The sequence below is a fragment of the Sylvia atricapilla genome, unplaced genomic scaffold, assembly GCF_009819655.1.
Source record: "Sylvia atricapilla isolate bSylAtr1 unplaced genomic scaffold, bSylAtr1.pri scaffold_75_arrow_ctg1, whole genome shotgun sequence".
Classification (NCBI taxonomy): Eukaryota; Metazoa; Chordata; class Aves; order Passeriformes; family Sylviidae; genus Sylvia; species Sylvia atricapilla.
In genome coordinates this window covers 149,454-164,477 of record NW_027077159.1, presented here as the reverse complement: position 1 = coordinate 164,477, position 15,024 = coordinate 149,454, and the positions used below count along the sequence as shown (strand labels likewise).

Here is a 15,024-nt window from a genome sequence, read left to right as displayed (position 1 = left end):
GCTTCTAGGCAAGGTCTGTTCTAGACCTAGATGCCAGAGCCTGGAAGTTTTGCTTGAGTCTTCTCGTTTCATGTGTGGAGCTGATGGACGTGAGAAAGAGCCAAATGAAGGTAAATAATCTTTTTGAGATCCTTTCTGCTTTTCAAAGCCTGTCAGGAGAAGCAGGTTAAAAAATCTGGGAAAGCTTTCTTCTCCCATGAGCCCTTTGTCCCTCTGTCATATGCCTTGTGTTTCCATTTGAAATCTACCATTTTTCTCTTGGGAGCCAAATACTCTTTTCAAATGGGTATGGGGGTCAATAACGTAACAAATTCATTTGTAATTTGCTATATAAGATCCAGCTTTTTCTGCCTTTATTCTTTTAAACCTTACTCCTTTCTGATTGCTGTGGATGTTCCAGCACAGCCCCAGGACTCTTCCTCCCTTCCCAGCTGTGGGCAGTGTGTGCCAACGTGACCAGATGAGCCTGTGGCCTCTGGCCTCCCCTGCCTGAGCCTGGCCCAAGCTGATTTTCAGGACAGCTGCTGGGTTTGCGTTTCTTGTGGATGTATTCTCCTGCCTTAGTGTTGTTTCCTTGTGCCCAGAGCAGAGGCAATTGAGCACTAGTGTCCCCTTGATCCTATCTGAGGTTCCCTTGGGCAGCCCAAGTGGCAGCCCAAAGCTGAAGGCAGGTGAAGGAGGGGTGGGTTTGGGTGTTCTCAGCCTCTTTGTTCAGTTTTTCCATGATGGGCAGATCTCCTTCCTGGCAGTGGTTAAGCCATTTCCCATCCCACTGCAGTCTGTGACAGGGCTGATGTGCCCAGAGCCCCTGTGAGGTGCCGTGGCACAGATGGAAGTGGATAAATTGTGAGATCCTTCCCAAGCCAAGCTACAGTGTGACACTAGAACATGTGTGAAGGTGTATTTTAACTTGATATAATTAATACCATCATCACCACAATTTTTTAAAATTTTTACTTTTATTATAAGTATTTGCTACTACTACTACTTATTCTTCTATTTCTTCTTTTTCTTCTTTTCCTATTGTGATGGCTTACCCTACTTCTACTGCTTCTTCATCTTCTTCATTGTCTTCTTATCCTTATTCTAATTTTCTAATTCTATTTATTTTGTGCTCTATTTGGCGGGTCTGTAGTATTTTTGGTGTAAAGGGGTTTTTTAGGGAGGTTTTTTATTGTTTGTTTATTGTTTTTTTTGCTGGAAATTTCTTTTTATTTTCGGGTGGGTTTTTTTTCCTCATTTTTGTTTTTGTTTTGGGTTTTTTTTGGTGGTTTTTTTTGGTGTTTTTTTTTTTTTTGTTTTCTTTTTTTTATCGTTGTTGTTGTTATGTTTTTTTTGGTTTTGGATTTGGTTTTGGTTTTTTTAAGGGGTTTTTTGTTCTGTAGGTTTTATTCGGGGGGATAGTTTTTTTTCCCCTTCTACTATTTTACGATACCTGTTACAGTTTGGGCAGGGTTGGTGTGTGCAGCCCTGCCCTGTGCAGCGGGGCCCTGCCCAGCCCTAGTCCTGTGCCCGCGGGTTCCGGCAGGGGAAGCAGAAGAGGCTGCGCAGCGCCCGCAGCGCCCGCCGCAGCCGGGACAGACGCTTCTTGCGGGGGGCCCGCTGCTGCTGAGGCTGCCGGCCTCTGCCACCTCCTCCTGGAAGGCACCAGAGGCCGTGTGTCCTCTGAGGGCCAGGGCTTCCACGTGGGGAGGCGAGACACGAGCAGCCCCCAGAAGCGCCGCTCAGGTGCTCTGTCCTCAACCCAAGCCTGCCGAGGGATGGCACGAGGAATCCTCCTCCTGCCAAGCCTGCCAGTCTTCGCTCTCTGTCTTCCTCCTCACAGAGCTCCAGGACGCTGATTTCGTCCCATTCGTCGTCTTCGCGCACCAAGGCCTTGTCCCAGATGCTCTGATCCCAGCTGTACTGCAGGAGGTCTTGCTCGCCGTCGCTTCCCAGTTCGACTGCACAGAGGGTCTCCTTCCAACAGAGTCTTCCTGCTGGGAAAGCTCCTGCCCAATGGACTGCTCCAATCCGACACCTCTCGGTAAGTGCTGACATCTCCTTGGGACAGCTGATGGTCGCTATCATCTTCCCAGTCCAGAGAGACTGTGGGAGATACCAGCTTGTCCCTGGGAAGGGCTTTGCTCAGGGTATAGTTCCCAGTCTGAAGCTTCTTCATAGCTCCCAACATCACCATGGGACAGCTCTTCTTCATCGAATTCATCCCAGTCGGAGAGCATGTTATAGATCTCAGATTCTTCTTGGGAGATGGCCTCTCCAAGGAAAGATTCTCCTTGGGACCCGTCTTGGTTGGTGGTGGTTTCTGATGGGGACCTGTCCTCAATGCAGGCTGCTCCTTTATTGTAGCTGTTGGTTTTCTTCTGTTGAGTTCTCCTGCTCATTGCAGGCTTCCACTTCATTGTAGGTGTTGGTTTCTTCTGGTGACATCTCCTGCTCAATGCAGGCTTTCACTTGGTTGTAGGTGTTGGTTTCTTCTATGGAATTCTCCTGCTCAATGCAGGCTTCAACTTGGTTGTAAGTTTTGGTTTCTTCTGGGGAGTTCTGCTGCTCAATGCAGGCTTCTCCTTCGTTGTAGCTGTTGGTGTTTTCTGGGGAGTTTTCCTGCTCAATGCAGTCTTCCTCTTCATTGAAGGTGTTGGCTTTTTCGGGGGAGTTCTCTTGCTCCATGTAGGCTTCCACTTCATTCCAGCTGTTTGCTTCTTCTGGGATTTCTCATTCTCAATGCAGGCTTCTCCTTCTTTGTAGCTCTTGGTTTCTTCTGGTGACATATCCTGCTCAATGCAGGCCTCCATTCATTGTAGCTGTTGGTTTCTTCTGTGGAGTTCTCCTGCTCAATGTAGGCTTCTGCTTCATTGTGGCTGTTGGCTTCTTCTGCTGACAGTTCCTGCTCAATGCAGGCTTCCACTTCATTCTGGGTTTTGGCTACTTCTGGGGAAATTTCCTGCTCAATGGAGGCTTCCCCTTCATTGTAGCCTTTGGTTTCTTGTACGAAGTTTTCCTGCCCAATGTAGTCTTCTCCTTCTTTGTAGCTGTTGCCTTCTTCTGGGGAGTTTTCCGGCTCAATGCAGGCTTCCATTTCATTGCCGCTGTTGGTTTCTTCTGGGGAGTTCTCAGGCTCAATGCATGCTTCTTTTTCTTTGTAGCTGTTGGTTTTTTCTTGTGACATCTCCTGCTCAATGCAGGCTTCTCCTTCGTTGTATCTGTTTTTTTCTTCTGGGGAGTTCTCTTGCCCAATGCAGGCTTCAACTTCATTATACATGTTGATTTCTTCTGGTGAAAGCGCCTGCTCAATTTAGGCTGCTTCTTCTTTGCTGCTCTTGGTCTCTTCTGGGGATTTCTCCTGCTCAATGCAGGCTTCCTCTTCATTCTGGGTGTTGGCTTTTTTGGCGGAGTTCTCTTGCTCTATGCAGTCTTCTACTTCATTGCAGGTGTTGGCTTCTGGTGACAGCTCCTGCTCAATGCAGGCTTCTCCTTCTTTGTAGCTGCTGGCTTTTTCCGGGGAGTTCTCCTCCTCAATGCAGGCTTCTGCTTCATTGTAGCTGTTGGTTTCTGCTGGGGTGTTCACCTGCTCAATGCAGGCTTCTGCTTCATTGTAGATGTTACCTTCTTCTGGGGATTTCTCCTGCTCAATGCAGTCTTCCACTTCACTGTAGCTGTTGGTTTCTTCTGGGGAGTTCTGCTCAATGCAGGCTTCCACTTCGTTGTAGCTATTGGCTTCTTCTGGTGGCAGCTCCTGCTGAATGCAGGCTTCCTGTTCATTCTGGGTGTTGGCTTTTTCTGAGGAGTTCTCCTGCTCAATGCAGGCTTCCACCTCATTGTAGCTGTTGGTTTCTTCCGGGGAGTTCTCTGCTCAATGCAGGCTTCCACTCGCTGTTGCTGTTGCCTTCTTCTAGGGAATTCTCCTGCTCAATGCAGGCTTCCTGTTCATTGTAAGTGTTGGTATTTCTGGGGTTTTCTCCTGCTCAATGCAGGCTTCCTCTTCATTCTGGGTGTTTGCTTTTTCGCAGGAGTTTTCCTGCTCAGTGCCGGCTTCAACTTCGTGGTAGCTGTTGTCTTCTTCTGGTGTCAGCTCTTGCGTAATGAAGGATTCCCCTTCAATGTAGCTCTTTGCTTCTTCTTTGGATTTCTCTTTCTCAATGCAGGCTTCTGCTTCATTGTAGCTGGTGGTTTCTTCTGGTGACACCTCTTGCTCAATGCTGGTTTGCTCTTCATTGTAACTGTTGGTTTCTCTGGGGAGTTCTGCCCAATGCAGGCTTCCAGTTCATTGTAGCTGCTGGATTCTTCTGGGGATTTCTCCTGCTCAGTGAATTCCTCCCCTTCATTGTAGCTGTTGGTTTCTTCTGGTGACTGCTCCCTGCTCAGTGCAGGCTTCCATTCATTGAGCTGTTGGTTTCTTCTGGGGGTGTTCTCGTTGCTCAATACAGGCTTCTACTTCATTGTCACTATTGGCTTCTTCTGTTGACACCTCCTGCTCAATGCAGGCTTCCACTACATTCTGGTTGTTCGATTCTTCTAGGGAGTTTTCCTGCGCAATGCAGGCTTCCTGTTCATTGTCGCTGTTGTTTTCTTCTGGGGAGATCCCCTGCTCAATGCAGGTTTTCCTTCATTGTAGCTGTTGGTTTCTTCTGGGGATTCTCCTGCTCAATGCAGGCTTTACTTCATTGTAGCTGTTTCCGTTCCTCCCTCTGGGGAGTTCGCCTGCTCAATGCTGGCTTCCTCTTCGGACCCTTCATGGTATTTGTTGAATTTCCTTGAGATAGCTGAATCTCTTCATTATCTTTGCCGTGACTATCGTCAAGGTCCCCAGCCAAGGCCCCCTTCTCGCCCTCTTCCTCTGACAGAACTGATGCCCTGTCTGCCTCTTCCTGCTGTTCACTGGGCTCCTGGGCTCCCGCTGGGCTGGGCGTGGGGCTGGGGGGGCAGCAGGGCTGTGGCAGGGCAGAGGTTGGACTCTCTTCCCTTTCTACTGCAGCTGCTGCTTCCAGTTCTGGAGCTGAGCTCTGCTCCAGGGCCCCTGTTCCTCTGGCTGCTGGACCTCAAGCACAGCCTGGAGCAGCTGCTCAGAGCTGGTGGCCCCAGCTGAGCCCAGCAGAGGTTGGCAGCAGCCTGGGGGGCTGCGTGGGGCAGGGACTGATGTCTGGTGTCCCTGCACCATGGCACCTCCTCACTGCCAGCTGGAGAACCTGGTGCCATTCCCACCTCAGCAGCCAGAGGCTCTGGGGGCTCCTCCACCTCCTCAGCAGCTCCAGCTGCAGCAGCAGCAGCTGCCAGCTCATCCTCTGTGGGACTCCCTGGGGCAGGAGAGGAGCTGGGCAGCTCACAGGCTGCCTCTTCCTTCCCCCTGGGTGCCCACGCTGCTGGGAGAGCCAGGCCCCTGCTGCCCACCACCCTGGGCCTCCTCATCCTTCTCTGGCTCATGGGCTTATCAGAGATCTTGTACCTGACCTCTTTGGCCCTCCTGGGACGGCTCCTGGCCGCTGACACTCTCTTCCTTTGGGACAGCTGTTGGTCACTGCTGTCTATTTCCCATGGGGCCAGCTTTTGGAGACTGTAATCTTTTCCTTGGCCTACCTCCTCACTGCTGATGTCTCCCATCTGGGTAGCCTCTGGCTCTCTCTCGTCTCCTTCCCGTCGGTACGTGTGCAGATGCTTTGCAAATCTTCTTCCAAAGGAGAGAGTTCCAGATATCCCTCTCCTTCCCGCTGGGTCCTGCTCTTGGTATGTCAGATCTTCTTCCCGCTGGGACACTTGCTGGTATGTGTCAACCTTCTCCATCCCACTGGGTGAGCTCCTGGACAGTCTCACCTACTTCCCAGTGCTCCTCTCCGCTGCTGCTGTCCTGCCATCTTCCGCACTGGGCTCTCTCACCGACTCCCCACCGCTGCCACTCTTGGTGTCTCAGGGGCGCGCGTGGGGAGTCTTCTTGGATCATGGCCTCTTGTCGCTGGTAAATCTCTTGGGCTGTCATCTCTTCCCGGAGGCAGAGCTCTTGGCTGGTAAGGTCTCTCCTCTGGGTGAGCTCTTGATCCATGTCGCAGTCCAAGTGTTCCTCCATGTGGGCAAAGGGCCCCTCCTCAGGGCCCGGCAGGGGCAGGCCGGAGCCGCCCCTGCCCACAGCCGCTGCCCGCCGAGGCCTGGTGTGCTGGGCGGCTGGGCACGGGCTGGGCGCCTGGGAGTCGGCCTTCACCTGCTCCTCCTCCGAGTCTGCTCCTCTGCAACGCAGAAGGGGGTCCCAGGAGCTGCTTCCTGCTGGGCAAGTGGCTCTCCGGGGACTGGGCGACGCAGGGCCCCGCGCCCCTTATATAGCCCTGAGGGCCCCGCCATGTCACAAAGGGCCCGGGCCCCACAACGTTCCACAGCGCCCAGGGCGCCGGCGGAACGCTGCCGTGTCACCGAGGGCCACGGCACCCCTGCAGCAGCCCGACCCACGGGAATGGCACTCAGCAGCCCCCAGAGTGGGGGGCCTCTGGCCCTTGTCACCATCTGGTTATTGAAATGGTGCAAAATGCCTCTGCCCGAATCGGGGTGCAAATGAGAGCGTGTGCCAAAGTCAATAGACTGTGGTTAATGTAACAAGAAATGAGAGACAGAGGGACAAACAGTAAAGAAGAAGGGGTAGATAAAGATGTAGCCGAGAGAGATTGAGTAGAATGCCTCCTGTCAGGGTCCGCAAACATGTGCAGGGAACCTGATGGTTCATTTTGGATCTCAGAGTGCAAAAGTCACAGCGGGGGACAACTCAGTTTATAAAACAAAAAATGCACCTTTATTTAGTGCCACCAAAATGCGATAGCGGGGAGAGAATGTAGGGAATATTAAGAAAAATAGAAAAGAGGGTAAGGGGATTATAACTTCAAATGTGGAGGGACGAGTCCTAAGGCCGAGATGCCCACAGACACGATCTTCTCCAGTGGGGTGTGCACAAAACTGCGCAGGGGTCTCCAGGGTTTTTTAGGTTGTTTCAAGGCGGGGACCAAAGTGAGTGGCACAAAGCAAGAGCAGGAGCCACCTGTGTTGAGGCAAAGCAAGGGGCCAAGAGCAAAAGCAGGAGCCACCTGTGTTGAGGCAAAGCGAGGGGCCCAGAGCCAAAGCCCTTTTCTGTGTGCCTGTTCAGGTCAGCCTGCATTTCCATGACCATTGTCAGCTGCACATGTAGCATTGCCTTAAAGAACATGCATTGTGAGCTGTAGTTGCATGACACTGGCTTATTTCAGTGCAAAGCTAAAAGACACAACCCAGAAAATATGTTGTCATTGAAATGCAAGGTGAACTTCAGTGTAGTGTAATTAAAACTTAGGATGAATGTGGTAACACATATTCCCAGTCTGCTGAAAAACCAATTAAGCATAGGGTCTGCAGTAGGTCCTGCAGGGGGCTTGGGGAGGGATGGCTTGTTCTTGTTTGGTGTATATTTGCTTTCTACAAATTCTGAGCTGAACTGAGATATCGAGAACACGGTGGGTAACTGGGATTTGGACATATATGCAGAGCAGCAAACAGAAGAGATCCCCGGGGTAATGCAGAGCAGGGTGTGGAGCCTGGTGTTGGCTGGAGATTGGGGTCGGAGGAGTTCTGTTCCTGGCAGATGCAGCCAGGGTCAAGGCACAGACAGCCCTGAGACCCTGCACTGCAGCTCAGTGACAAGGCTGGTGCCTTCCCCTGTTAATGAGGTGTTTATGGAGCCTCCTAGGGGAGCTCTGAGCACCTGAACTCCACAGCTCTATCCTTCCTGTGAGAAGTGACTCAGCACACACTGAAGGCAATGTTCTGGTGTCTCCACTCTAGGAAAGGATGTCTGAGTTTTGTTGTGACTTTTGAGGAGTACATGGTATTTTTCTTTATTGAAGGTGTGTGTGGAAGTATGGATCTTGTATTTCCAGATGCTTTTCTTGTGCTTCTAGGCAAGGTCTGTCTAGACCTAGATGCCAGAGCCTGGAAGTTTTGCTTGAGTCTTCTCGTTTCATGTGTGGAGCCTGATGGACATGAGAAAGAGCCAAATGAAGGTAAATAATCTTTTTAAGATCCTTTCTGCTTTTTAAAGTCTGTCAGGAGAGGCAGGTTAAAAAATCTGGGAAAGCTTTCTTCTCCCATGAGCCCTTTGTCCCTCTGTCATATTCCTTGTATTTCCATTTGAAATCTACCATTTTTCTCCTGGGAACCAAATACTCTTTTCAAATGGGTATGAAGTGCTCAACAACGTAACAAATTCTTTTGTAATTTGCTAGATAAGATCCAGCTCTTTCTGCCTTTATTCTTTACTCCTTACTCCTTTCTGATTGCTGTAGAGGTTCCAGCACAGCCCCAGGACTCTTCTCCTCCCTTCCCAGGTGTGGGCAGTGTTTGCCAACGTGACCAGATGAGCCTGTGGCCTCTGGCCTCCCCTGCCTGAGCCTGGCCCAAGCTGATTTTCGGACAGCTGCTGGGTTGCCTTTCTTGTGGATGTATTCTCCTGCCTTAGTGTTGTTTCCTTGTGCCCAGAGCAGAGGCAATTGAGCACTAGTGTCCCCTTGATCCTATCTGAGGTTCCCTTGGGCAGCCCAAGTGGCAGCCCAAAGCCGCAGCCAGGTGAAGGAGGGGTGGGTTTGGGTGTTCTCAGCCTCTTTGTTCAGTTTTGCCATGATGGGCAGATCTCCTTCCTGGCAGTGGTTAAGCCATTTCCCATCCCACTGCAGTCCTGTGACACGGCTGATGTGCCCAGAGCCCCTGTGAGGTGCCGTGGGCACAGATGGAAGTGGATAAATTGTGAGATCCTTCCCAAGCCAAGCTTCAGTGTGACACTAGAATATGTGTGAAGGTGTATTTTAACTTGATATATTGGATACCATCATTACCATAATTTTTAAAAATTTTTATTTTTATTATACTATTACTGCGGCTGCTACTTATTCTTCTATTTCTTCTTTGCTTCTTTTCCTAGTCTGATGGCTTTCCCTACTGCAACCGTTTCTTCATGTTTCTTCGGTGTCTTCCTCTTATCTTATTCTAATTTTCTAATTCTATTAGTTTATGTTGCCATTAGCAGTGTCTGTAGGATTTTTGGTGAAAGGATTTTTTGGTGGGGGTTATTTTTTTTTTTTTTACTGGAAGTTTTCTTGTTATATTTGGCTGTTTGGGGGTTTATTTCCATTTTTTGGAGTTTTTTTATGATTTTTTTGTTTTGTTTTGTTTCTTTTTTTTTTTTTTTTTTTTTTTTTTTTGGTTTGTTTGTTTGTTTGTTTGTTTTGGTTGGATTTTTTTTGGTTTTTTTCTGATTTTTGGTTTCATTCTTTTTTTTTTTCTCCACTACTATTTTTACGATAACCTGTTACTGTTGGGGCAGGGTTGGTGTGTGCAGCCCTGCCCTGTGCAGCGGGGCCCCTGCCCAGCCCTAGTCCTGTGCCCGCGGGTTCCGGCAGGGGAAGCAGAAGAGGCTGCGCAGCGCCCGCAGCGCCCGCCGCAGCCGGGACAGACGCTTCTGCGGGGGGCCCGCTGCTGCCTGAGGCTGCCGGCCTCTGCCACCTCCTCCTGGAAGGCACCAGAGGCCGTGTGTCCTCTGAGGGCCAGGGCTTCCACGTGGGGAGGCGAGACACCGAGCAGCCCCCAGAAGCGCCGCTCAGGTGCTCTGTCCTCAACCCAAGCCTGCCGAGGGATGGGCACGAGGAATCCTCCTCCTGCCAAGCCTTCCAGTCTTCACTCTCTGTCTTCCTCCTCACAGAGCTCCAGGACGCTGATTTCGTCCCATTCGTCGTCTTCGCGCACCAAGGCCTTGTCCCAGATGCTCTGATCCCAGCTGTACTGCAGGAGGTCTTGCTCACCGTCCTTTCCCAGTTCGACTGCACAGAGGGTCTCCTTCCAACAGAGTCTTCCTGCTGGGAAACCTCCGCCCAATGGACTGCTCCCAATCCGACACCTCTCTGTAACTGCTGACATCTCCGTGGACAGCTGATGGTCCACTATCATCTTCCCAGTCAGAGAGACTGTGGGAGATACCAGCTTGTCCCTGGGAAGGGCTTTGCTCTGGGAATAGTTCCCAGTCCTGAAGCTTCTTCATAGCTCCCAACATCACCATGGGACAGCTCTTCTTCATCGAATTCATCCCAGTCAGAGAGCATGTTATAGATCTCAGATTCTTCTTGGGAGATGGCCTCTCCAAGGAAAGATTCTCCCTGGGACCCGTCTTGGTTGGTGGTGGTTTCTGATGGGACCTGTCCTGCTCAATGCAGGGCTTCCCCTTCATTGTAGCTGTTGGTTTCTTCTGTGGAGTTCTCCTGCTCATTGCAGGCTTCCTCTTCGTTGTAGGTGTTGGATTCTTCTGGTGAGAGCTCCTGCTCAATGCAGGCTTCCTCTTCATTGTAGCTGTTGGTTTCTTCTATGGATTTCTCCAGCTCAATGCAGGCTTCAACTTGGTTGTAAGTTTTGGTTTCTTCTGGGGAGTTTTCCTTCTCAATGCAGGCTTCAACTTCATTGTAGCTGTAGGTTTCTTCTAGTGAGAGCTCCTGCTCGATGCAGGCTTCTTCTTCTTTGTAGCTGTTGGTCTCTTCTGGGGAGTTCTGCTGATCAATGCAGGCTTCTCCTTCGTTGTAGCTGTTGGTGTTTTCTGGGGAGTTTTCCTGCTCAATGCAGTCTTCCTCTTCATTGAAGGTGTTGGCTTTTTCGGGGGAGTTCTCTTGCTCCATGCAGGCTTCCACTTCATTCCAGCTGTTTGCTTCTTCTGGGGATTTCTCATTCTCAATGCAGGCTTCTCCTTCTTTGTAGCTCTTGGTTTCTTCTGGTGACATATCCTGCTCAATGCAGGCCTCCCATTCATTGTAGCTGTTGGTTTCTTCTGTGGAGTTCTCCTGCTCAATGTAGGCTTCTGCTTCATTGTCGCTGTTGGCTTCTTCTGCTGACAGTTCCTGCTCAATGCAGGCCTCCACTTCATTCTGGGTTTTGGCTACTTCTGGGGAAATTTCCTGCTCAATGGAGGCTTCCCCTTCATTGTAGCCTTTGGTTTCTTGTACGAAGTTTTCCTGCCCAATGTAGTCTTCTCCTTCTTTGTAGCTGTTGGCTTCTTCTGGGGAGTTTTCCTGCTCAATGCAGGCTTCCATTTCATTGCCGCTGTTGGTTTCTTCTGGGGAGTTCTCTGGCTCAATGCATGCTTCTTTTTTCTTTGTAGCTGTTGGTTTTTTCTTGTGACATCTCCTGCTCAATGCAGGCTTCTCCTTCGTTGTATCTGTAGTGTTCTTCTGGGGAGTTCTCTTGCCCAATGCAGGCTTCAACTTCATTATACATGTTGATTTCTTCTGGTGAGAGCGCCTGCTCAATGCAGGCTGCTTCTTCTTTGCTGCTGTTGGTCTCTTCTGGGGATTCTCCTGCTCAATGCAGGCTTCCTCTTCATTCTGGGTGTTGGCTTTTTTGGCGGAGTTCTCTTGCTCTATGCAGTCTTCCACTTCATTGCAGGTGTTGGCTTCTTCTGGTGACAGCTCCTGCTCAATGCAGGCTTCTCCTTCTTTGTAGCTGCTGGCTTTTTCTGGGGAGTTCTCCTCCTCAATGCAGGCTTCTGCTTCATTGTAGCTGGTGGTTTCTTCTGGTGACACCTCTTGCTCAATGCTGGTTTGCTCTTCATTGTAACTGTTGGTTTCTTCTGGGGAGTTCTGCCCAATGCAGGCTTCCAGTTCATTGTAGCTGCTGGATTCTTCTGGGGATTTCTCCTGCTCAGTGAATTCCTCCCCTTCATTGTAGCTGTTGGTTTCTTCTGGTGACTGCTCCTGCTCAGTGCAGGCTTCCATTTCATTGTAGCTGTTGGTTTCTTCTGGGGTGTTCTCTTGCTCAATACAGGCTTCTACTTCGTTGTCACTATTGGCTTCTTCTGTTGACACCTCCTGCTCAATGCAGGCTTCCACTACATTCTGGGTGTTCGATTCTTCTAGGGAGTTTTCCTGCGCAATGCAGGCTTCCTGTTCATTGTTGCTTGTTGTTTTCTTCTGGGGAGATCCCCTGCTCAATGCAGGTTTTTCCTTCATTGTAGCTGTTGTTTTCTTCTGGGGATTTCTCCTGCTCAATGCAGGCTTTTACTTCATTGTAGCTGTTTCCTCCCTCTGGGGAGTTCGCCTGCTCAATGCTGGCTTCCTCTTCGGACCCTTCATGGTATTTGTTGAATTTTCCTTGAGATAGCTGAATCTCTTCATTATCTTTGCCGTGACTATCGTCAAGGTCCCCAGCCAAGGCCCCCTTCTCGCCCTCTTCCTCTGACAGAACTGATGCCCTGTCTGCCTCTTCCTGCTGTTCACTGGGCTCCTGGGCACCCGGTGGGCTGGGCGAGGGGCTGGGGGGGGCAGCAGGGGCTGTGCAGGGCAGAGGTTGGACTCTCTTCCATTTCTACTGCTGCTGCTGCTTCCAGTTCTGGAGCTGAGCTCTGCTCCAGGGCCCCCTGTTCCTCTGGCTGCTGGACCTCAAGCACAGCCTGGAGCAGCTGCTCAGAGCTGGCGGCCCCAGCTGAGCCCAGCAGAGCCTGGCAGCAGCCTGGGGGGCTGCGTGGGGCAGGGACTGGTGTCTGTGTCCCTGCCCGTGGCACCTCCTCACTGCCAGCTGGAGAACCTGGTGCCATTCCCACCTCAGCAGCCAGAGGCTCTGGGGGCTCCTCCACCTCCTCAGCAGCTCCAGCTGCAGCAGCAGCAGCTGCCAGCTCATCCTCTGTGGGACTCCCTGGGGCAGGAGAGGAGCTGGGCAGCTCACAGGCTGCCTCTCCTTCCCCCTGGGTGCCCACGCTGCTGGGAGAGCCAGGCCCCTGCTGCCCACCACCCTGGGCCTCCTCATCCTTCTCTGGGCTCATGGGGTTATCAGAGATCTTGTACCTGACTCTTTGGCCCTCCTGGGACGGCTCCTGGCCGCTGACACTCTCTTCCCTTTGGAACAGCTGTTGGTAACTGCTGTCTATTTCCCATGGGGCCAGCTTTTGGAGACTGTAATCTTTTCCTTGGCCTACCTCCTCACTGCTGATGTCTCCCATCTGGGTAGACTCTGGCTCTCTCTCGTCTCCTTCCCGTCGGTACATGTGCAGATGGCTTTGCACATCTTCTTCTGAAGGAGAGAGTTCCTGATATCCCTCTCCTTCCTGCTGGGACAGCTCTTGGCATGTCAGATCTTCTTCCCCGCTGGGACACTTGCTGGTACGTGTCACCCTCTCCATCCCACTGGGTGAGCTCCTGGACAGTGTCAGCTTCTTCCCAGTGCTCCATCTCCAGCTGCTGCTGTCTGCCATCTCCGCACTGGGCTCTCTCACCGACTTCCCACCGCTGCCACTCTTGGTGTCTCAGGGGCGCGCGTGGGGAGTATTCTTGGATCATGGCCTCTTGTCGCTGGTTAATCTCTTGGGCTGTCGTCTCTTCCCGGAGGCAGAGCTCTTGGCTGGTAAGGTCTCTCCTCTGGGTGAGCTCTTGATCCATGTCGCAGTCCAAGTGTTCCTCCATGTGGGCAAAGGGCCCCTCCTCAGGGCCCGGCAGGGGCAGGCCGGAGCCGCCCCTGCCCACAGCCGCTGCCCGCCGAGGCCTGGTGTGCTGGGCGGCTGGGCACGGGCTGGGCGCCTGGGAGTCGGCCTTCACCTGCTCCTCCTCCGAGTCTGCTCCTCTGCAAGGCAGAAGGGGGTCCCAGGAGCTGCTTCCTGCTGGGCAAGTGGCTCTCCGGGGACTGGGCGACGCAGGGCCCCGCGCCCCTTATATAGCCCTGAGGGCCCCGCCATGTCACAAAGGGCCCGGGCCCCACAACGTTCCACAGCGCCCAGGGCGCCGGCGGAACGCTGCCGTGTCACCGAGGGCCACGGCACCCCTGCAGCAGCCCGACCCACGGGAATGGCACTCAGCAGCCCCCAGAGTGGGGGCCCTCTGGCCCCTTGTCACCATCTGGTTATTGAAATGGTGCAAAATGCCTCTGCCCGAATCGGGGTGCAAATGAGAGCGTGTGCCAAAGTCAATAGACTGTGGTTAATGTAACAAGAAATGAGAGACAGAGGGACAAACAGTAAAGAGAAGGGGTAGATAAAGAATGTAGCCGAGAGAGATTGAGTAGAATGCCTCCTGTCAGGGTCCGCAAACATGTGCAGGGAACCTGATGGTTCATTTTTGGATCTCAGAGTGCAAAAGCCACAGCGGGGGACAACTCCGTTTATAAAACAAAAAATGCACTTTTATTTAGTGCCACCAGAATGCAATAGTGGGGAGAGAATGTAGGGAATATTAAGAAAAATAGAAAAGAGGGTAAGGGGATTATAACTTCAAATGTGGAGGGATAAGTCCTCAAGGCCGAGATGCCACAGACACGATCTTCTCCAGTGGGGTGTACACAAAACTGCGCAGGGGTCTCCAGGGTTTTTTAGGTTGTTCAAGGCGGGGACCAAAGCGAGTGGCACAAAGCAAGAGCAGGAGCCACCTGTGTTGAGGCAAAGCGAGGGGCCCAGAGCCAAAGCCCTTTTCTGTGTGCCTGTTCAGGTCAGCCCTGCATTTCCGTGACCATTGTCAGCTGCACATGTAGCATTGCCTTTAAAGAACATGCATTGTGAGCTGTAGTTGCATGACACTGGCTTATTTCAGTGGCAAAGTTGGAGGACACAACCCAGAAAATATGTTGTCATTGAAATGCAAGGTGAACTTCAGTGTAGTGTAATTAAAACTTAGGATGTAATGTGGTAACACATATTCCCAGTCTGCTGAAAAACCAAGGAAACATAGGGTCTGCAGTGGGTACTGCAGGGGGCTTGGGGAGGGATGGCTTGTTCTTGTTTGGTGCTATATTGGCTTTCTACAAATTCTGATCTGAACTGAGACATCGAGAACACAGTGGGTAACTGGGATTTGGACATATATGCAGAGCAGCAAACAGAAGAGATCCCCGGGGTAATGCAGAGCAGGGTGTGGAGCCTGGTGTTGGCTGGAGATTGGGGTCGGAGGAGTTCTGTCCCTGGCAGATGCAGCCAGGGTCAAGGCACAGACAGCCCTGAGACCCTGCACTGCAGCTCAGTGACAAGGCTGGTGCCTTCCCCTGTTAATGAGGTGTTTATGGAGCCTCCTA

General features: G+C 51.6%; 1 protein-coding gene across 1 annotated transcript; it reads right to left on the bottom strand.

Moving 5' to 3' along the window:
- Nucleotides 1-10,196: 10,196 nt before the first annotated feature.
- LOC136375029 (uro-adherence factor A-like) lies at nucleotides 10,197-13,222 on the bottom strand. Its single transcript, XM_066340383.1, has 3 exons — nucleotides 12,575-13,222; nucleotides 12,037-12,258; nucleotides 10,197-11,900 (listed from the first exon to the last, which is right to left on the bottom strand). Exons 1-3 carry the CDS (start codon nucleotides 13,220-13,222, stop codon nucleotides 10,197-10,199), a joined length of 2,574 nt encoding a protein of 857 aa, XP_066196480.1.
- Between the last annotated feature and the right edge of the window lie 1,802 nt (nucleotides 13,223-15,024).